The following is a 22,789-nucleotide window of genomic DNA, read 5'->3' as shown; positions in this document are numbered from 1 at the left end:
GGAGATTGGGATGTAATGTGGAAAGACAAATCAAGAGAGAGGAAGGTGTTAAACGTGCATTAGCAAACATAAAAATGAAACAAAGTGGTTCCTAAAGTGAGCAAGAATCCCCATCAACGTTGTACTGCTCCTGAGAAAGGATTTGGGATGTGCTACACTCCGGTTCATTTTATACTAAATAACTACTTGTTACTGTTAGATATAAATACAAAAATCATGCAGAGATGTACCATATAAAGATATGAAAATAAGACAAATTAGCCATAGCCTGATTTCTAAGGTTTAAGGACAAAGTCTGTTTGATGAGCCTCAGTCTTGAGTCCTCACATACTCAATACAAAACCCGTAGCTTGTTAGTAGAAGTGATGATACTGTATTTAGTGGGCTATAGCTCTACAGGTTCCTTGTTATATACATTCAAAGTCATGGAAAGCTAATCTTAGACAGGTTTTAACTGAAGCATTTCCATGTACCTGGGGGTGCCCCAGCAATTTTGGGTCCAGAGGTTAAGCAGTAACCAACTTCTGAGTTTTGGGCAGGACCAGCATGGCTTCCATGCATAGGCTGTGCCATATGATCTGTAGCAAATTGTGCCTGCACTGTGCATCCCGGACAATCTTAATCCTTGCAAGTAAACCAGAAGCACCCCAAAGTGACCCCCAGAGCAATCACAGCATGATCCACAGAAGAGATGAACAGCCTGGAGAACTGTTATCCTCCACCTCTGAACTCCTCTGCCAGTCATCTCTTCTTTCAGATTCTGTGATCTATCATTGTGGGGGCTGTCCTGTGGCTCTTGGCCCATATGAGGATTTGTTACATGCACCATCAGCTCAGAGAAGTTGTTGTGCTGCTGAATGCTGCCTTGGTTTGTCCTGCACTATGTAACACAGGAAGTTTTCTCCTTACAACATCTCTGGGTTGAACTCTTGGCAACAGAGAACATCTTTTCTGATACTTGGACTCAATACAGCAAAAGCTTTAAAATATTGATAAAGTTAATTATTATTAATAGATAAGTTCTGTGGTTTAATGAGGGCTTTTAACTTACAGTTTAAGAAAACAGCAAGGAGGGAAAAAACAAAAAATCTCACTTTAAAACTATGTTAAATAGTTTGTTAAATGTTAAAATAGACCACAAATCAAACTTTTTCAGTAGCTGTGCTGATTAACCTTCTGACTTTAAGACTCTAAGCCAAACAGGGTTTTACCATTTGGGTCAAGCTTTAAATTTACAGGTCTAAATTAAAAGCTAAACAGGCATCTTTCTCCATTATCCATCCAAGGAACTAAGAGTATAAAGGCTTATTAGTCAGGATTAGTCAAGAATTGACATTGGGGGTTTTATTATTCTAATTAGGCACAGGAAAATTCGTATTTCACTTTGTAATTAAAACAATACACATTCTACCACCTAATTATATTTGACATTTTCAAGGTGTTGGGCGCTGAAGTCTATAATTACAGAAATGCTGCTGCCTTAAGCAGAACACTCCATAAATATTCATATATTAAATAGCCAGTTATACTGTTTAGAAGACTTAAGAAACATTTGCCTTTTCCTTTTTAGAAATGTTAGACTTTTAGAAGTTTTATTTTTATATTTTATATTTGTATTTTAACATTTTATATTTGTATTTTTAAAAAGATGGGAAGAGAAATGTCATTTGGGATCTGACATCTGTATACAGCAAATTGACTACAGACCTACTCATTAGTACTGTAAGCAGTTATGCCAGAGATTCATAATCCTTTAGAATTATATCTTTTCTTTAGCAGAATAGATAATTACCATCAGAAATAATATGGGAGTCCTGTACTGAAGTCATAAGACACTAAAATGCAATTCCTAAAATTCCTTGATTTTTTTAACTAATAAAAGAGTTACAGTTTACATACAGGAGTTTAAAGAAAAAGCTATTCCCTGCTTTTATTTTACTGTTCCACAATAATACCACTTCAACTATTGCCTATTTTTGATAGTTGAATACTGCCATTTAAAACAGTTGCCTGCCTAAAAATGTTGTGATCCAAGTAGAGTTTGCCTTGTGGTTAATGCACAAGCTATTGTTCAAGGAAAGACTTTCCCTTCCTGGTATTGGAGAAATGGAAAAATACTGAAGATTAAACTCTGAATGCAAGGTGTTCCATGAGTGGTCCTGCTCTGTGTTTCCTTTCTGGGAAATTAACCTTTGGGCACATCCTGATAAAACGGCATAATTTCTCAAAAGAAGAGACAATAGGCATCTGCTTATTTTGTCTGTTTAGCCCACTGGAATAAGTTTGTGTCCTGTTGTAAGGTGCTTTGCCCAATGGGACATGGGCCCTGACTAAGTCATTCATTGCAAATGTTTTAAGAGTTAAATGTAGTGCAGAAGGGAAGTTGAGATTTCAAATGCTGTACAAAATTTCAGTGTCTTAGCAAGAGCAGCACAGAGTCAGTGCAAGCTCTCTGCACACCAGGACAGGGTCCACTGTGGCAGCCTTTGGGTCCAGAGGCCCCTAACCCCAACCAGCAGGGTCTCTGTGCAGGAAGATGTTGAGAGAAGGGCACCCAGTTGCATACTCTAAATTTTAATCTAAATTATTAATCTCAAGTATTCCCAGCGTATGGAGAGTTCAGGGAAGTCCTATTTCATCCTGCACATCTATAACGACTGGAAGCAGTCTAGCCTATGTTGACTAATCATGCATGCTTGCATTATGGTCAGTCAGGCTGCATCCAGCATGAAGTGAGGATTATATATTTTTATATATATATATAAAATATGTATTATATAATGCATCTTGCTAAAGAACTGGACTTCTTCCTGTGATGGGCAAGAAGCAGGACTTAATTTAGTGACATTGTATGTAATTATTCCATACATATTTCTGTCAGATTATATAATTGTTATCTATTGTGTATTCACATAATATATATTACATACTGTGTATGTTATCTGTTGTACATAATATGAATGGATGATATAATATGTAAGTGCAAATATGGATGTGTTTGGGTTATACATATATTTAATATACATATGCACACTATTTACTGAAGCAAACTTCCTAAATGCCTGATCTTATTTCTGTAATGCTCACAGCACTTAAGGATGCCAATCCACATTTTCTCCCTTTGTACACAATCATAGCCCCTATACTATGTGACCTTACAATGCAATCAACTTGAACACAGGTATAACCAGACAAGCAACATTCTTCTATTCACCACCCTCTTCATATTTTGCTTGGAACACTTTGAAAACTCACCATTTTCAAATCAGCACATCAAAGACAAGCTGTTCTTTTTAAACAAAAAGTCATATTAAAAGAAGTTTTGATTAAATTTAGCTAGAACCCTCCTTCTTTAATCATCCAGAGTTCCATTTTATACACAAAAACCTGAAACCTGAGTTTTATAAGCTCAATACTTAAAAATCAGAAAATTGCCTGTTAACTCAAGAAACCATTGTTCATCTGCCATGTAGAGTAGATTTTATTCATCATTTTCCCAAAATACATATGGATCCCATTTTATATTGCATTGTAGAATGGGATGAATTACATTGATTTTAAATAATCAGATGTTTTTGTAAATGTGAACTGAGCATTGCAAGAATGATATAATTTAAGTATGCCCATAATTCTTTTAGGACAGTCGCTGTTTCTCCTGCTCTCAGTTGCTGTTACCCACAGGTACCCTCACTGCAGGACAGACAGCAGGAAGGACTCTGCATCTCAGTGGAGGAGCAGCAAGCTGTTCTAATATTGCCTTGTTCCTGGAGGACTCTGGAAAAGATCAAACAGTTGTTTGTTTCTGAGTGTTTACTAAGGAGGATGCAGAGAGTATCACATCCTGCTGGTCACCTCTGAATGCCCCAATGCCCATCTTGGGAGTGGGGCTGCTCTTATTGTTCACTGATAAACCAATTGCATTAAATGCCCTTTTGCTATAGCTTCTTTTAAATTACTTCCTTCCACAGAGATTTAGTGTTTGATCCTGTGCTTTAAGGAGCTTGTGGTGAGCAGAGGTGAATTTGGGCTCCCAGAAAGGCCAACTCTGCTCTTAATAGATTAGTGGAAGTAATTGCAAATGGTTAGATAACTAAATAGCTAGAGGATAAAAGAATTGTGAACCATGGTCATGAAAGTTCTAAACAGACTGAGTCTTGCCAAAGTTAATTGCTTTTTTGATAGAATTGCAAAATGGATGTGCATTATCACATATATAGATTCCAGGGAAGAACTGGATACTGGTTTTCATTTGCAATTACTTTGAAACTTAATGCAAAATTACTTTGATGTAAAGACTGTCATACATGACAGAGAGTTGCTAAAGAACCAAAAAGGGTGATTGAAGAACAGCAGAGTGCTGAGGCCTCACATGGGAGACTGCAGTTCTGATACTTTCCTTAAAAAAAAAATTAAATCAAAGTTTTTCTAATTATGATTCATAGATGAAAAGGCTAAATTATATGTGCTAAAGATTGGGCTGGATGTTTTGACTAGCTTAGTATGCAGCAGGATTATTGATATCAAGTGAACAGTATCGTATCTCTAGAGAATTAATTATTTAGAGATAGTAAAATAGGCATGACAAGGAGCAGTTAGATATAAACAGCAAACATCAAAGAGATTTATTAACACACTATGTTGTCTTTGCAAAAGCATTGCTATTCCATTTCCAAACAGTAATTTGTTGCTTTCTTCTCTTCTAGTTGCCCATATTGGCATCTTCTGTTGTTAGCCTCTATTTTCTTGAACTTACTGATGTCTTCAAGCCAGTTCACTCTGGATTTAATTGCTATGACAAGAGTCTGAGTATGCCATACATTGAACCTACACAAGAGTCTGTTCCCTTCTTGATGTTGCTTAGTCTGGTTTTTGCTGGACCATCAATTACGGTAAGTTTGAAGTGCTACTGTCACTTAATAAAGAATTTGAACAGAATTTCAGTTAGTATAAAAAAAGTAACTCCTTTGATTTCAGTTAGGCTGTAGAGTGTCAACCAGGCTAGTTTCCTTAGGATTTTAAATCCATATTTCATTCTTCTGTAACAAAAGGAGATATACTCCTTAGAACATTCCTTGTAGCATTTCATCTACTCTCACTGTCTTGATGGTGTCTTTCTTCAATGTTAAGAAACAGCATCTACAGTTGGATGAGAATAGCTTGAATCATTCTGTTATGCTGTACAAATATTTGAACTTTTACAGACAGGGCATCTCCATACTCTCAGATACATCAAAAATTAAAGATTTTATTTTTTTTGAAATGCAAGCCTTTCACAGCCTTGCCACTTTTGTTAGAACTAGCTTCATTCAGAGAGACGGGGTATCAATCTTGTCAGTGAACTCAATTACATTTTCCCAAATAGCACTGAAACACCTCTAAATTGCAAGTTAGTCATTAAGAGCAGGCAAAAGTGGGCTGGTTTAATCATTCACCCGAAGGGAGGAGATGATTTCAACAGAACAGAAATATCCTGTCAGAATGAGCAGCTGGGTCACTATTTTACAGAAAAGAAATTGTCATACATGTATACATAGGAGAGAATTATTTTTTTCTGATTTTAAGGAGTTCAGATAGGAGCGCTATGCTCACAACACTCTTTCTCCATTTGCTAGACAAACTTTCCATTTATCTGGCAAGTGGACAGAGAAATTCACCTTGAGTGGGTGATTCTATGCACCTAAAAAACACGATCAACCTTTTGAAATGGTCTTTTCTCCCCCTGACAGCAATGACTACACATCTGTTAGGCACTTCTCGAAAGCCAGCTGCAAATATAACCCTGCTTCCAGCTCCTCTTAATTCCCTTAACTTCAACCAGTTAATTCATTTCATAATACTATCCAATTTACCATTATAAAATCTATAAAATATGATGCCTGTATAAAAATTATCAAGTGCTGTTCTCTCTTTGCTTTCCAGAATATTTTTTCATTTGTCCTTTTTTTTTAACCATTTAAAAAACTTTTTTTTTTTTTAACAGTTCTTACTGCATTTGGTTTTCGTTGCTTTAGAAACCATTTCTGAAGGATTTTGCACAACCACCAGGCTAAAAATTATACATTTAGAAACTGGGAGCTAAGACTATCAGTGATCCTGGTGCAAATGATTGCTGCAAATACCAAATACCATGATAAAAACAAAATGTTAGTACTGGGGTTTGGCTGGGTTTCCTAAGTGTTTCTGCTGACAAAAAATTTGACTTTTCTGAAACAGCTATCGAAGGAATCTATCTAGGCTCACTTGGGCCACAGTAGGTGGTAAAACCTGGCTTTTACTTCAGAGAGTTTATATTAAGCCTAGATAATATCAAACTCCTTAAATTGGGATAAAAGATGCTTCTGTCATTATATAGCGTTTGTTAAGGGCTTTGATTATAACTCAATTCTTTCAGCATTTCAGGAAATTTTGCAATAGAGAATGTTATTCTGCTTGAATCTTTCTACTAGTAGTACAGAAAATTAATCAGAAGCATGCCATGTGTGGAACTCAAATCCATACTTGAGCATGCTTATAAAAAAGAAAGTTTGATAAAGAAAGTAAATCCCAAAGCTTCAAAGCGCAACTGGCCAAAAGCTGCAAGCCTTAAAAAGTTGTAGTTCATTTGTATTTGTATGAGCATGAATGTGATGCCTGTGTTAGTTAGAGGCTGGGCAGTGACAGTGCAAAATACTCAAACTCCTTCAGTGAAAGCCCCAAAGGCATTGACTCATTATTCAATACCATTTTGGAAGTAAGGAACTAGGGGACATTTTTGTTCAATCCTTCCCTTTTTCATTGGAAAAATAGGCCGGTGAAGCTCAGTGTATAAAGATTGTAATTGTGCCATTGTCATATTGTGGAGTTTAGCATTTTGTAAGTTGGTTTTCATGAACATTTCAATAGATTGCACACTTTATGAAACCTATGAAAGATAGGAAAGAAAGCATGAGCTATGTGAGGAATTGAGGATCTCCAGAAATGTTGAATATCCTGGCCTCTGCCCACACTTCAGGGACTTACTACAGTATGAGGCAGAAGGTCATCAAGACTCAATAAAATACAACTGTGATTAAGCCACATTTCAAATATTACCAAAGAGTATATATAAGAAGAAAAAAAAAGAAAAAGTGTGCATGGGGAAGAAGACAAGTAAATTCTAGTATTAATCCCTCTTTTAAACCTTATATAAATACTAGAATAGAATTTTTTTCTGTTATTTTTGTTGGTATAATAATTTTCTCAAGACTTAAGAACATATATCAATCTACTCACTTTAGACTAATATTTTATTAAAAAAAATCTAACATTTTATGACTTATTTTCCTAAGCCATCATTACACAAGGATCTGTTTGGCTTTGAGGCTCTGCATTTTGGTTTTTCTCTTTGGGTTTTTTTTCTCGTTATTACTAAGTAGCAAATGCAATTAAACAGGTCTGTTCTGTAGCCCTGAAGGGTTATAGAAAATACCTACCTGTATTATTGACATATGTCTCATTGCTTGTGTTTTAGATGAAATTTTATGTATTTATTCAAAAACTGCAGGGGACTTCAGTGTGGAACACCTGGACCTGAAGAAATTATCAAGATGGATATTTTAGGTCTGGAACATGGATATACCTGAATTACAGCATGATTTCAGTTTGCTTCAAAGAACTCTGAATCTGATCCTCTGATAGATCTTCTCTCAAGTTGCTCATTCAGAAATGTTAGGACCTGTAATTTAATCATATCACTGAAGGTTCAAACTCTTATCAGCCACTGAATAAAAACCTGCTTAGAGGTAGCAATGTCCTTTCCAACAGAGATCGTTAGGACATTAGATCACATTGATATGGGAAATCATTCTCAAAGAGAGAAATTCACTGCTGGAAGTTTCACTCCTACTGCCCTCTCTACTCTGAGAGGTTTTTTTTATGTGGAAACACCAGCCTCTGAATTTTCCTTGACATAGGCCTTGTTGTTTTTTGCTCTATCACACAAGCTAATTCATCTATATGGTGTTTTCCCTGTACCAGAAATTCCCTAGAACTTGGCTAAAAACTATTGGAGTTTTTCAGAGTTTTAATTTTGGAATACTGGGTTTTTCTGGGAAGCTTCAGCAATAAACTGATCAAATGTGGACAGATAGTAGTGGCCATAGCTCTCAGCTAATTAGAATTCCTTAAATAATCCTTACCACTGGCTTTTCTATGTCATAGGAGAACCTTCACCACTTCAATCATCCTGGTCAAGAAATTTCAGTTTATTAAAACTTTAGCTAATAAAGAGTTAGACTAAGCTTTTCCACTTTACCTCCCTTTTCCTAGGGTGGAGGTGTTAGTATAGACAACCACCACTGGTAATTACAGCAGATTCAGCATAATTCAGATGCTTTGGCATCTCACTGCATTATATCTTTGTGAATTGCATGGACTCATTTTCCGTGCTGCTGTGGATAGACAAAGTGAATCCTCTTTTGCTGGTGAGAACTGCCTCATTAATTGCAATATTTCAATCCAGCCCTTACTCTGAACTCTGTACAAACCCTGTACAGAATTCCAAATAGTTGCATTATTGAACAAGGAAAATAATAAAATCTGAGACTACAAATGTATAAACGAGTCGGGATTTTCCAGCAAGTGGTGCAATTTTTTAATGATATTCTTCCTTTCATAAACTCTTGTCTAGGGTTTTGGTCATAATCTGTTTTGCTTGGTATGTTGTGAGGGACCATAAGGACAGAACTTTTTCAGCTGCTGTGGATCTGGTTAAAACCCAAGCCAAATTAAACAAATACAGAACAGGCTGTCACATAATTGGAAGCTGCTCGGGATTGCTAGGCTTGTGGCCAAGACTAAATGCTAAAACCACTTCAGGAGCACTAAGATATTGCAGTGGCTCTGGATTATTCTAGAGGTGATATTTTATAATTACTGTTTTATTATTGTAGAAGCATCAAGTTTCAGCTGTAGATCAAGGCCTGGATACCACTGAGCACTGTATACTGTATGCCATTTGCATTTAATTTCAGAACCATCTTCTTGGCTGCCCTCATTCAGGCTAAGTTGCATTTATGTTTACATATTGATATAAATCTTTTAAAGTTGAGTGCATGTCAGTGAATGACATTGGTTGTGTTACAGTTATATTACAGCCCTTTAAATTCAATCAGGATCTTCTGAGTAAGTGCTACATTCAATTTAATGGCTCCTTTGTCATTGCAGATAATGATAGGAGAAGGAATTCTCTACTGTTGCCTGTCCAAAAGAAGAAATGGGATTGGAACAGAGGCCAATATTAATGCAGGAGGATGCAACTTCAATTCTTTTCTTAGAAGAGCTGTCAGATTTGTTGGTGGGTTTTAATTGTTACTCACAAAAAAGAACTTTCCACATATACTCAGTTTTCACCATGCAGGTTTGCTTCTCTGAAACAGCCTTTCAGAACAGTGCAGAACTGTCAGTAGCACAGATTTTCTGCTAGAAAACGTGAGAAGAAACTCAGACTGCTACAAAGCAGGCTCATACTCAGTAATGTTGCATCTATACTCTCCATTTTCCCTTTCCTCTCCTGTACTACTGTCAGTATTTCTAAAAGAGTAATTTGTTTTTCCTTCCCTGCCTACCTCGAGCTGGCTGCTTTTTAATTATTTCAGTGTATAGCTTCCCATGCCTGTCTTCAGTGCATCATAAGGAGTCAACCCACCTGTCACAGTATTCAGCATGACAGTGAAAACTTGTCAGAAACTCTCAGTAGGTTTGACATTCTTTTTCTGGAATGTCTTTATCTGCCTCTCAAAAAGGGCTAGAATCTGGCAACTTAAATGATAGAGGAACATGTTGAATTCTTTCATTTTACTTTGTTTTAATTGTCATTTATGGAAAACTCTACTTTGAAAGGCAGCTGGACTTTGATCCCCTTCTTACTGTTAATTTCCCCTCCCAAGGAGTGGCTAAAGAAAAGGTTTCTTTTCAGAAATTTTTCATTAGACAAGGCAGCCTAGGCAAAGACAACCAGCAAGGCAGCAGATTGAAAACCTGGTAGGACAACCATTCCCTGGGTTTTGGTAGTCTGGCAAACAGGGAGGTAGTGACAAGTGAGCTTATGCAATCTGTGACCAGTAAAGCTTCATAAGAGCAGCAGGGAGGAAGTAAGCAGAGGGTTTGTAGATTACAGCATGAGCAAGAGGACTGTAAACATACCTCCACCTTCACTTCTTCTCCTGTTTGATATTCCATCACCAAAAAAAACAAGCTCAAGAACACATGAATTTCAACCCTAATTCCCACTCTGAATTTGAAGTATTTTCATATTTTAATGGCTTTAACATTCTTTCAATTTTAAGATGAAAAATAAATTTATCTCTATGAATAAAAGTAGGGAATTATAAGTAAATCTTTAGAAGAGCAGTTGAAAACGTTCAGTAAAGCAATGGCATTACTTCAATTGCCTTGTGAATTTGGCATTATTAATCAGTCTGAAGCATTGATCCCTTATGAAATAGACTTAAATATTTGGATTAGTGACAAGGACACAATACTCAAGAAACAACAGAGGTGTGAAGGTAGCCAAAGTTATCACCAGGTGGTGATTCTGTGGTGGCAAAAAGAGAACAGGTCTTCAGAGCAATGATCTAATGGGCAGTTGTCCATACTACTAAAAGTCTGTCTTTCAGTAGGAAACTCCAAGGACTGGATAAGCACATATGCTCTCCTCAAAGTTGGCTACTCTTTAGTCAATTCAGAAAACTTCTTTCCATGCTGAATCAGCTCCAGTTTTGGAGGACATCAAGCTATTAAAACAAAATTTTAAGTATCAACAGGAAGAAAACAAGCATAAACTATCAAAATTTCTTTATTAAAGAATTCAACTTTGCAATAAGCTTTTGTTCTGCATTTAAATTCTCTTATTTGGCATTTAAATTCTCTCAAGTCCAATAACAAAAGCCATCAGAGCTCTGTTGAATGTAGCTTGTATGATTAATCAACCTAATTATTGCATATAATAAAATTAACAAGCTCTGTTGATTTCTTTCCTAGGTGTTCATGTGTTTGGTCTTTGTGCAACTGCTCTTGTTACTGATATTATACAGCTATCAACAGGATATCAGGCACCATATTTCCTGACTGTTTGCAAGCCTAACTATACATCTTTAAATGTATCTTGCTCAGAGAATTCATATGTTGTGGAAGATATTTGCTCAGGAGCTGATCTCAATATCATCAACGCTGGAAGGTTGGTTCTGTTCTTCATTGTGTACATTTTTAAGCATTTATTTTCTTTTTTATTTTCTGTTCCAATTTCAAGATTTTTTTTCATAGTTAAAGTCTGAGTTAAAGGTGAACGCATAAATATCTTTTTAGTGATGTTCAGTTTTCTCCATTAAGATATTAATCTAGCAGTGAGCTTTGGAAAACTTTGTCAGGTTCCAAAGCACAGTCAGGGCAGCTGTTCTGCCCCTTCAAAGGAGGCAATTTCCTATACAGTTGTCACTATGTATAGCTTCTACTGCTTTTTGAAGTGATACGTGGGCAAGTTCCCTGTAACAGACAGGGGAGGAAGTCTCCTAAGTGCTTGGTCTGAGACCTCTGTATAACATACATTACAGTTCAGGTGTTTGGGAGTTGCTGGTCAAGTTTGTTTTCTGTTTCTGTGATTAATTTTTTTATATTAGCAACATTGAAAAGAATCTATTTTTAGAGGAAATACCACAACAGTATAAAGCTGTGTGTTCCCAAACCTGTCTTTTCTTGCATAGTACTTCTGACAGGTTTTTTATCTCTTTCCCCATAACCATTTGCTGTTACTGGGATATTTTCAGTGAAGCCTGATGCTTGCAAGCAGTGTCTTGCAGCTGCATGGTGTCCCAGGAAATCAGGACACGATTACATAGAAGCAGGCAGAAGCACTTTCACAATTACATCTCATTCATTTCATTATCTCAAATATGATGTCTACTGCTTTGAATTGACTGCCTGTAATCATTCCAAAACCACCAATCACTCCTAATTTTAAATACCATCACTTCTAAAAGACCAGTGAAATTAGTTGTAACATATTAAGACTAAGCAATCAGGTTTGGGGTGTTTCTGTTTCTCCAGAAAAAGCAGCCATATATTGATATCTCAAAGTTATTCTCATCATAGAGGATGCATTTGGCAATCTATAATATTCTGGCACCACCCACAATTTCTCTTTAATTCAATTTTATTGCATTTTTCCTTTATTATGTTGTTATTTCCTTATGCCAGTCTCAACTTTAACACAGCAAAGCAGGACTTGCTACTGGTTATTCAGTAGCATTTGTTACTTTCTTCAGTCACCTATACAGAAACTATGGTATAACTTCTACAGTACAGGAGCTTAATTTGACTTCAAAAATTTCAGTTTGGAAGGAACTTTTTCTGTGTTTGTTAATGGCATTCTGGGTACTTCCCAGAAACTTTGGGTCCAGAAATTTGCCTTTGGACTCCTGTATGAAAAGTATAGAGAGGAGCACATAATTATCCAACTGATTACATGAAATAATTTTTCTGCAACATCCCCAAATATCCAGTGGTTCCTATTGTCCATCTTTTCCTCTACTTTCTTGAAAGAGCCTTTTCAGCCACTTTTGTTCAGCTCTCCAGTGAGGTCTCTGTCCTCTGTCATCTCTGATGTTCTAACTCCGTATGACTCTCTCTCTCAGTGGGACTCTCTCATTGTTGTTCCCTCTCTACACATCCTCATGCATGAGCATTTAGAGTGATACACTGTCATCGGAGTTCAGGACATTTTTTCTTTGAGACCTTTGTTCACCTTTTCAATAAAGAGCCATACAAAAAGGCTACATATTTTTAGCTGGAGTTATTTTCATTTTAGATTAAAAGATAACAGAGGAACAAAAACAGTGACACCATTAGAGCGTACAGAGAGTGCATTTAGTCTGTGTTTGCCCTGAAAATCATGTGAATAGAAAAGAGAATAAAGAGAAAATTGACTGTGCCATTGTGGCACACCTTATATACTACAAAAATGCCATCAAATTAAGGTTAAGTGGTAGAAAAGTTCATAGACTCAAGTATACACATCAGATCCACAGAGACTCTAAGCAGATTTGTGCTTCATTAAAACCTGCACAAGGTAATGGAGTTGATTAGCTATTATAAATATTTACCTTTTTTTTCATGTCTTTATTCCTTGTCCTCAACCCTGAGCTTGTTCCACAGGAATACTATTTGTGAGACTTGTTCAGGGAGGTCAAAAATAAAATAAGATAAAGAAGGATTTAGAGCTGTCTTTAGAAATGCAAAAGGAACCATGTAGATTTCATCTTGGCCAGAGTCATGAACCTGCTGGCACCATAGGCTCAAATTCAGGTCAGCAGCATGGCATTCACACTGAACTACATGCACATTTTTAACTGCCAGTTAATTATGTAGAACAGACAAGGCAAAATGTGTAGGAAAGAAATTTAGACTCTTCTGCTTTGCAGAACATATGTCTGTCTAAAGTTAAAGGACCGTGTTTCAGTCTCTGCTATTTTAAACTAGCTCACTCAGGTGTTGCTAGGAAATTTGCTGTATGTGGAGCTCAGAGTGACAAGACCCATCTATGAAGCCGAATTATAGTTTAAGTATTTATCCCAAGCTGAGCTTTCTCAGGTGAAACTTGCTGTTGTGACTGCAAGGTAGACATACTCTTCTTCACTAAGACATGCAGTATGTTACATTACATATCTATACCATTGTAAAGAGAGAAATCCTCACTGTATCTGACTCATTCCTAGAGCTCAGAGGTCACAGACTTTTTTAGGATTTCTGTGATCTAGATGTCCACTGTGGAACAGGTATTACTGAATTCAAACCCAGCTTTTTTTCTCTCTACTATGTAAAAACCTCTTTTGCATCCACATCACTTTTCTTTAGTTCTTTTTAGAGAATTGAAATGGGTCTAGAATAATAATACTAAAATGTTAAAGAGCCTCATGTGATGGTTCTATGTAGCACCTCCTTGCACAAAACCTCCTTTTCTTGTCAGAGAAGTAGAAACTGAGCTGTCACTTTTAAATTTCATATTCAAAGTTTGTAACTTAAGACCCAGTCCACATCATTCAAGTCTCCAGGTTTTCAGAGGGAGTAGAAGGCCCTCAGCAATTTCAAGAGCAGACCTGATATTGCCTACTGTCTCAGAGTTTGGACATGTTTTCATTTATTGTCTTTCTCTGGCCATCAAGAAGGGGCCCAGTAATTCTTAAAATACCTTCCCCATCTTCTTGTGCTCCATTAGCTTCTGTCAGGATGTAAAGTGCTGAATTTTTTTAAAAAAAAATAAACCTATAGACATAGCAAATAAAGATGTAGTTTGCCTCTCTCTGAGAAAAATGTCACCTGATGACAAATGTTACTGATAGATCACATGTTGCTTAGGAAGTATAAGACGGCTGTACCACCCAGTGTTTTTTTCAATGAGCACTAACACTGTGCATTTAAACTGAGAAGTATAATTTGAGTGTCCTTCCTTGGCAGAAAGTCATTCCCCTCTCAGCATGCCACCCTGGCAGCCTTTGCAGCAGTGTACATTTCGGTGAGTAACCAACTCTGTTCAGTTTCATTTATACAAGACAAAAGTCAAAAAATAATTTGCTGTATATTGTAACATTATGTGTTGCCTGGATATCATGGATGGATGGATGGATGGATGGATGGATGGATGGATGTTTTTATCCTACCAATTTGAAAGCAAAATAAAATTACTAATAAAGCTGGTTTTATTTCAGCTGTTAAAGAATAAGGAAAATATTCAACTGCTTCATATCCTTTGTTAAGAAGCAAAAAAAAGTATTATGTTAAAGTATATTTGATGCCACACATTATCCTCATATAAAATGTTTATCTGTCTTACAGAGTGATATTTTAACTTACCAGTCAAATTAACTGTTATGTATGCTGCCTTTTCTTTGTTGCTGTCTTCACTTGATTTGCTGCTTTCAAATTTGAGGCATTAAGGGCCATGCATTGATGTGATGTAGTTTGGTTTCACCTCCAGAGATTTGCAGCATGGATGAAATGGCACAATCACTCCAAGAGGCCTTCAAGGTGTTACTGCAAAGCAAGTGAATAAAACCCATCAGTCACTAGCAGAGAACTGTGGGACATGCTGCAGCAATAACAGCTGATTTTGCACTTCCAAGCAGTAATATTTCTTCAGTATGGCCTGCAATGTTTGTACTATAGACAACTTACTTGAAGTTTAAAAAGTAATTCCATCACTCGTGCTGTAAAAATCAGAGGAGAACAACAGTAACGACCAGTTAATGGCATTAGATAATTGTATTGTGCATGTACTGAGAGCTTGCCAGTATTTATTCTGCCTAGAAAAAGGCCAGAATTTGGAATAACACTAATGAACCACCTCCACTTAATTTTTGTGACCTCCCTGATATTATGGCCCTCAGTTGAGAAATGGCTCTCTAAAGCATCTGGTGGTAGCTTTTGTTGGAAGAGGTTATTGCCTTCATCTGGCATGACATCTGGCTGCTGCATTTCACAAGCGGTGGCTCCTTAGTCACATTTATAGAACATTTAGGTGCTAATTTGGAACAGTATTGAGGCATAAAATACTTATCCTAATTGATGTCAATAAGCAACACTGCCTATGTTTTTGGAAATCCATTCCTTGTGATTTCAGATCTTTCTGCAGTAAGTGAGCAAATTTTAATAGGGCTGTAAAGTAAAATTAAATAGATTACTTGTAATATTACTGTGTACTAGTGGTCTATATATAAAAGAAACACTGAATGTGAGAAATTAAAATCCTCTTAGGTATATTTAAGTTTCTTCAATTGCTTCTTTATTTCTTTCTTTTTCAAGATGTACTTCAATTCTACATTAACAGACTCCTCAAAACTTCTTAAACCACTCTTGGTCTTTGCCTTTATCATCTGTGGAATTATATGCGGTCTGACTCGTATCACCCAGTATAAGAATCACCCAGTTGATGTTTACTGTGGCTTTCTCATAGGAGGAGGAATTGCTCTCTATTTGGTAAATACAATAGTCATGGTTAAGTTTTAGCAAATTAAACTTATAAGGCTGGAATAAGAGTACTGGTTGTTTTTATGAAAACTTTTCATCATGCTCACATGCCATAGGTTTAAATAAAGTCAATATGTGTTGAAGATGATGAATTAGAGATAATGACTTTAAAAGCAAAGAGGAAAAAGCAAACAAGTACTTCAATGTGAAGTTCCATAACAGTGCATAAAGTGGAATATAATCATCTGGCATTGTATACAGAAACAATTCTAACTTTATGTGCTTTATTAAACACTTAATATACTCATCTCTTCTAATCCACACTTAGAAGCATAGCACAAGAAAAATATTTGATTAATTGGTATTTGTTGCTGACCTGAGTTGATAATGACAGTGTTCACTTTATGATCTCAAAAAGTTATTGAAGTAGTATGAGCAACTCAGCTGAGTGAATTGCTGAACCTTCAAAAAATTTAAGGCAATATTACACACTTGAGATTCTTTGAAGTCCTTAGGGAAGCCATGAAGGGGAAAAAGGGTGGTCAAATCAGGTTATTCCTATGCTTTTGCTTTCTACTTTGTCAGAAGAGATGGAGCACCTTGGAAGGGTCCTGTAAGGAAGCATGTAGGTCAGGCCTGGTTGTACCTGTCAGGAGGAAGCTCATCAAGCACTTGCTTTTGCTCACTGCTCTCAGTATGTCTCCAGCAGGAATTCTCTGCCCTGGCTGTTCAGAGAGCAGCACAGGTGCCTGGGAGCAATCAGAGCTTCTGCTGACAATCACGCTTCTGCTTGAGTGTGGGCAGGTGAACAGAAGAGTCTTAACAGCCAGTGGCATGATTTTACCCCCAAGAAGTCTATGATGAATTTTAGTATAATACTAAAATTAGTTAATTTCCTGACCCCATTTTTCTGTGATAACATAACCTAAGGTATCTGCAGATGGTCTGCAGAGGCGACCAGGGAAAAATGGCTTTCACAGTGGCAGAAGAAACAGCAGACAGGGTAATAACAGAAACCCCATGAGCTACTGAAGTTAGCTTCTATGATTGCACTGCGAGCAGAAAGGCACTCTGTTGAGAATATTATTTCAAATTATTCCCTGTTGTAGATTTACCTAAATGGAGGTGTTGTTCCCATGTCTGAAATACCCAAAAAAGTGTGCTTTGTTACGTCTTCATACACTGTTGTGTGACATCATGCAGCAGAGAGTACGGTGTCCTGGATAGCCAGTCCTCAGTAAATCTGCCCTCAAAACTACACACCAGCAGGAGGATGGGGAGGGGTGTGAAACTACAAATAATTCTGAAAGGAGTGTAAAGAACAAGTAACTCAAGTGATCAAGTCAGATATTTGACCCTCTCACAGAATGCCCTCAGTGGAGTCTCTTTTAAATGACAGCATTTTACAGCAAGTCTACTAATTAGGAAAATGTTTTATAACTAAATCTTATTAAAGCTCTGCACAGTTTGGAAAGCAATTGATTTAAAGTTGATAAATTTTTCTATGATGTAGATATTGTATTAAATGGTTATTGTGCAGCAGAAAGGGCATAATCTGCTAACAGCTGAGAACAACTCTAGCTGTAACAAGGTTTGGTAAATCAGAGTAGACAGTAGTATAGTTGTAAAATAGTTTTGCCTAAGAGACTACAAACATCTATTTTGCCATTTATCTAAGACATTATTTCTGTAGCTGTATCTGTTCCTTGGTAAAAAGAAGAAAGCTCATGACTGTTTATTGCCATGAATAGTATGCTTTAGTTATCCTAGTGAGACTACTTCCTACATACGTAGAGGTACCAGACTGAGGACAGAACTGGGACTGAGGCTATACTAGTGAGGAAGGGAAATTAAGCACATCCATCAGTTTAGCTGAAGTAATTATGTCACTGAATTCTATTTAAAAGCAAAATAATGCAATGAAAGTACCTTAAAATGTGTCCTTTACAACTTTCTTAACTGAGTGTTGATGCTTCTGTCCAAATATCAGGGCCTGTATGCTGTGGGGAACTTCTTACCAAGTGACGAGAATGCGTTCCACCAAAATTTTCACAGAGAACCTCTAAGGTCATTGACAGACCTCAGTCAAGATGCCAGCAGAATCCTGCCAGGTAAAAACGGCGGCAGCAGCGATGGCATTGTCTCTCACCGTACAGAAGGTATCCTGAATAGAAACCACAGAGATTCAGGCTCTCTGACCAATCTCAAGAGAGCAAATGCTGATGTAGAAATAATAACACCACGAAGCCCAATGGGAAAGGAGAACATGGTCACTTTCAGCAACACTTTGCCAAGAGTCAACACACCATCCTTGGAAGATCCAGCAAGACGAAATGCAACAATACACGCATCAATGGATTCTGCCCGTTCCAAACAGCTGCTGTCCCAGTGGAAGAACAAGAATGAAAGTCGAAAGTTGTCACTGCAGGTAATAGAGACTGAATCTGGCCAGTCACCACCAAGGGCTATCGAAATGAGGTCAAGCTCAGAGCCCTCCAGAGTGGGTGTAAATGGTGATCATCATGGCCCAACTACCCAATACCTGAAAATCCAACCTGGCAGTGTACCAGGTTGTAACAACTCAGGTCTTACTGGTGGGCCAAGGGTCTCTATTCAGTCCCGTCCTGGCTCATCTCAGCTAGTACACATTCCTGAAGAGACTCAGGAGAACGTGAACACATCACCTAAAACTAGTTCAGCTAGAGCTAAATGGCTGAAAGCTGCTGAGAAGAGTGTTGCATGCAGGAGTAATAGCCAGCCAAGAATCATGCAAGTAATAGCCATGTCTAAGCAGCAAGGGGTTCTTCAGGGCAGTCCAAAGAGTTCAGAGGGAAGCACAGTGACCTGTACAGGAGCCATCAGATATAAAACCTTGACAGACCATGAGCCAAGCAGCATTGTTAGAGTTGAGGCCCATCCAGAAAATAACAGACCTGTAATTCAGATGCCATCAGAAGGTGAAGGAAGTGGGTCATGGAAATGGAAAGGTCCTGAAAAAGTCACTCTTCGTCAAACGTACGAGCTAAATGATCTTAACAGAGACTCTGAGAGCTGTGACTCCTTAAAAGACAGTTATGGGTCAGGTGACAGGAAAAGAAGCAACATAGACAACACAGAGCATCACCATCACGGAATCACTACGATAAGAGTCACACCAGTGGAAGGAAGTGAGATTGGCTCAGAGACTCTGTCCATTTCTTCTAGCCGGGACTCAACACTTCGAAGAAAAGGTAACATCATTTTAATCCCTGAGAGAGGGAGCAGTCCAGAGAACACCAGAAACATCTTCTATAAAGGCACATCCCCCACACGAGCATACAAGGATTGAGAGGAGACATATCAACTGGTCCATACCACCACAAAGTAAACACATCTTGACACAGGTTCTGCTCCCTTTGTTTTGAGCTGATATTTACCTTTATGTGCCAAATTATTGACCAGCAGCCCTGCATTGCTGATGTGCAATGTGCATGAGCCTGTGAACAGCATGTGGTGGGGGGAAAAGCACAATGCCAGAACTAATGTGAAGCGTTTTCATGCAACTTGTTTCTTCAGATTCAAAACATATATCTGAGGGTGATGATGTCAATTAAAAGAATGGTCTTGAACACAGACACTGTATTTCCTGAATGTGCCAACCTTTTATTTTATATTTGTGTCCAAAATTTACTGACTTTTTCACAGCAAAGGTTGTATCAGTGGTATATATTCATCTTGGCAGAATTTGCACCAAATCTTTAATACAGGATGGTGCTGATGATAACTTTACATGTTTTAAAAAATTGCATAATTATTAGATTCTGCAAACATGACATATTGATGTGCAGTTACTTTACAAGTAATATTGCTAATACTATGATGATGCTGGCTGCATTCATTTAGCGTAGGAAATATTTACAGCTTTGTTATAGTGGATCTGTCACATTCAAAGATTGCAAAGGTTTTGTGTAGTTCTTTAAGATGTCTACTGCAACAAAAAATGTGTGGGTGACATTCCATTAGAATGGAATGACTATCTATTTTGAATAGTTTTGCTGCTACTGCTCAACTTTTGTTTAAGAACAGGTGCTACTAATGAAGAGGCTGCTTCTTAGTGGGCTAACTTGTAGAATGTTTTAAATTACGTTTTTTAAGGGGTCTTATCAAGTACTACAAGTCATTCAGATTTTACATTTTTAAACTTCTTATTCTGTCCTTCAGCAACCCTTCCATTTTTCTATTAGTTTTTCAACAAATAATAGGCAGGACACCAATAATTGCAAGATGTGCAAATGTGAAATGTGAGCCATGAATAAATAAAAATAGATGGCAACTTTCCTGACCAGCTTCCAAGGAGACAGGAATTAATATCATAGCTCACACTTAGAAGCAGTCATTCACCTCACTTGCTTAGTATGCCACAAGAACAATCACAAGTTTCACCCCAATCACCATCACGTAGGGGATTTGTGCTTCGCTTTAAAGAATGGAATGCCTTGGTATTGCAGAATCACTGAACAAGTGTTGCATTGTGCCACTACTACAGTTCACCTCCCTTGAGACACCCTCCAGAGCCTTCTTAAGCATGATATTTTTCCCACCACTGACACTTAAGAATATAGAAGGTCTCTGCAACTGAGAGAACATGAATTATTTTAACAAACTGAGCTTTGGATATAATGAAAAAACTTGCTTGCTAAAAATCTCCATTGCCAAAAAAATATTGAAAGGATAAGCTCTGAAAGGAATAAACATGGCATGTCCTAGAATGGGCCTGCTAGAAGAAATGTTTCATTTCATTTGGGTCTGACTTAAACCCTGAAGGAAGCCAGGGGCAGTGCTCACACACTGCAGCTCTTCATTCTCTCCTATTTCTATCTGAAAGAGAACTACTCTCAGCTCCCCTGCCAGCTCCCCTGCTAGGAGGGGAAGGGAATGCCTTAGCAGTCCTCTCACTGAATAAGAAGTAGCAGATCAGGTCTGTTCTCTGGCTTCTTGAGAGAGGTTTTGGTCTAAATCCTCTTCTCATTTAGGGTATCAGAGAACCAGATACATTCTCTATACTTAAAACCTGTCTACAAACCCTACCCCACAGAACTCTAAGGAAAAGCCCACCCTACCCCAGCCAACTCGGAGGTAGAAGGAAGAATCATCCTGTTCAAGGAGATAAACAGCACAACACAAACAGAGACCAAAAAAAAAACCAAACAAAAAACAACCAAACCAACCAAACATCAAAACAAAAACCCAAAAAAAGACCTCCAAACCAAAACAAAATCCCAAACCCAGCCCCAAACCTAAGTAATTTCACAAGTATGAGGATGGTGTTTGCGAGTCAATGGAAAGCTTTATATGTACTTCCCAGTTTTACAGGTGCTCCAGGCTTAGCTGAATGCTTCCTGTCAAGCCAACTGTGCCAAGCAATGCTTCCCTCACCTGCCCATCACCCAGTGCTGTGGAAGAGTGTCAGTCCTTAAGGAAATGACCACACTCTTTCTGCTATTGATTGACAAAATTTCCCCATCATACTTAGGATGATTGGGAGAAAGTATTCTGCAGGTTGCATGTAAGAAGCTACCCAGTAGGGTTGCAGCATATTGTGTATGTTAAAGGCATTGTATGTTGAAGACACACTTTAAGGCACATCAGCTGGGAAAAATAATTATAGATACCAGGAGAAAAAGAAAAAAAAAGTATTTTTAGAAATAAGTTCTCAGATGCTAGTATTTACGAGTCAGGATTTGTTTTTTCTTTTAAAAAGGATGTCTCTTTAGTCCTTGGTATTTAATATGAAATTTTGTACAAGATTCCTAGGAATTACAAACACTTGGACTGTCATGAACAAAACCCTTTGGATTTAGTTTAGTCTAGGTAAAGGATAAAGCAGGTAGGATTAGCTTTAAAGGAATGGGTAAGACACAAACACTGTTGGCCTATCAGTGCAGGGAAATAAGATGCAATCATTTGTTAGTTTGTAAGTGCAGGGGAAAAGAACATAAGTAGATGAACCTGGAAATAAAGGAAAATTGAAATGGAGAATAATGGCAATAAAGCAAAGATTAGAAAATGTTCCCTCTGGCAATTTAGCTGTTTTGGAAACAGCAGGATTCCTGGTGGGAGTGTTTGTTCTTTATTCCTTGGTTTTAGTCAGATATATATTGGCATATATGTTGCTTTTATTACTCTAAAACTTGCTGCACTATTTCAAGTGCAGCGTGATATTTTTCCTAAAGTTTCCTATTTCTTAAGAAAAGATTTTAAAGCTCTTGTGTAATCATTGAAATTATGTTCTATACATAAATATTGATATATTCTTTTTTACTCAAAGTGCCAAAGGCTACTGTTTTTAATAATGGCTTATCAAATTATATTACGTTAGAAAGCAGAAATGTAATAATATATACATTGGAACTCAGACCTCTGCATGTATATTTGATAAGGAGCCTTTTGTAAAATTACTCTTTGTTTACATTCCACTGGTACCTTAATTTAAAATTAATCAAATAAATTGACAGGTGACATCTTCTTAGTGTTCTGATTTTCTTACTTGCTAACAGGCACGAATTTCTTTGTTAGGCTGTGCTTTACTGAGAAAAGAAAATACTTAAAAATAAAATATGTTTTTAAATGAGAATTCTATATATAAAGTATTGTGTTTAATAAAATGTTATGCCATGTTTTCAAATGGAAAATAATTTGTAAATTGCTATAAATGTATTTTGTTAAATAAGTACAGATCAATGCTACTGTGTGAGTTTATTGTGCTAACATCATGAAATAAAGATAAAATTCCTCATTCGTGTTTGTTTGTATCTGTGGTGAAGCAAAGTCTCAT

General features: G+C 37.2%; 1 protein-coding gene across 1 annotated transcript in view; it reads left to right on the top strand.

The window, feature by feature from the left end:
• Nucleotides 1-22,581, top strand: part of PLPPR4 (phospholipid phosphatase related 4) — a 31,609-nt gene extending 9,028 nt beyond the window's left edge. The window contains exons 2-7 of the mRNA XM_005520953.3: nt 4,704-4,889; nt 9,184-9,313; nt 10,999-11,194; nt 14,467-14,524; nt 15,811-15,984; nt 17,966-22,581. Of these exons, the coding sequence (XP_005521010.1) occupies nt 4,704-4,889; nt 9,184-9,313; nt 10,999-11,194; nt 14,467-14,524; nt 15,811-15,984; nt 17,966-19,303 (2,082 nt within the window). The 3' untranslated portion in view covers nt 19,304-22,581. The remainder of the gene's footprint in view (nt 1-4,703; nt 4,890-9,183; nt 9,314-10,998; nt 11,195-14,466; nt 14,525-15,810; nt 15,985-17,965) is intronic.
• The last annotated feature ends 208 nt before the right edge of the window (nt 22,582-22,789 follow it).

This window comes from Pseudopodoces humilis, chromosome 10 (assembly GCF_049639895.1).
Source record: "Pseudopodoces humilis isolate 2021_Gansu_Grassland_sample_001 chromosome 10, ASM4963989v1, whole genome shotgun sequence".
Classification (NCBI taxonomy): Eukaryota; Metazoa; Chordata; class Aves; order Passeriformes; family Paridae; genus Pseudopodoces; species Pseudopodoces humilis.
The sequence above is the reverse complement of the archived record's forward strand: the minus strand, read 5'-3'. Positions and strand labels throughout refer to the sequence as shown.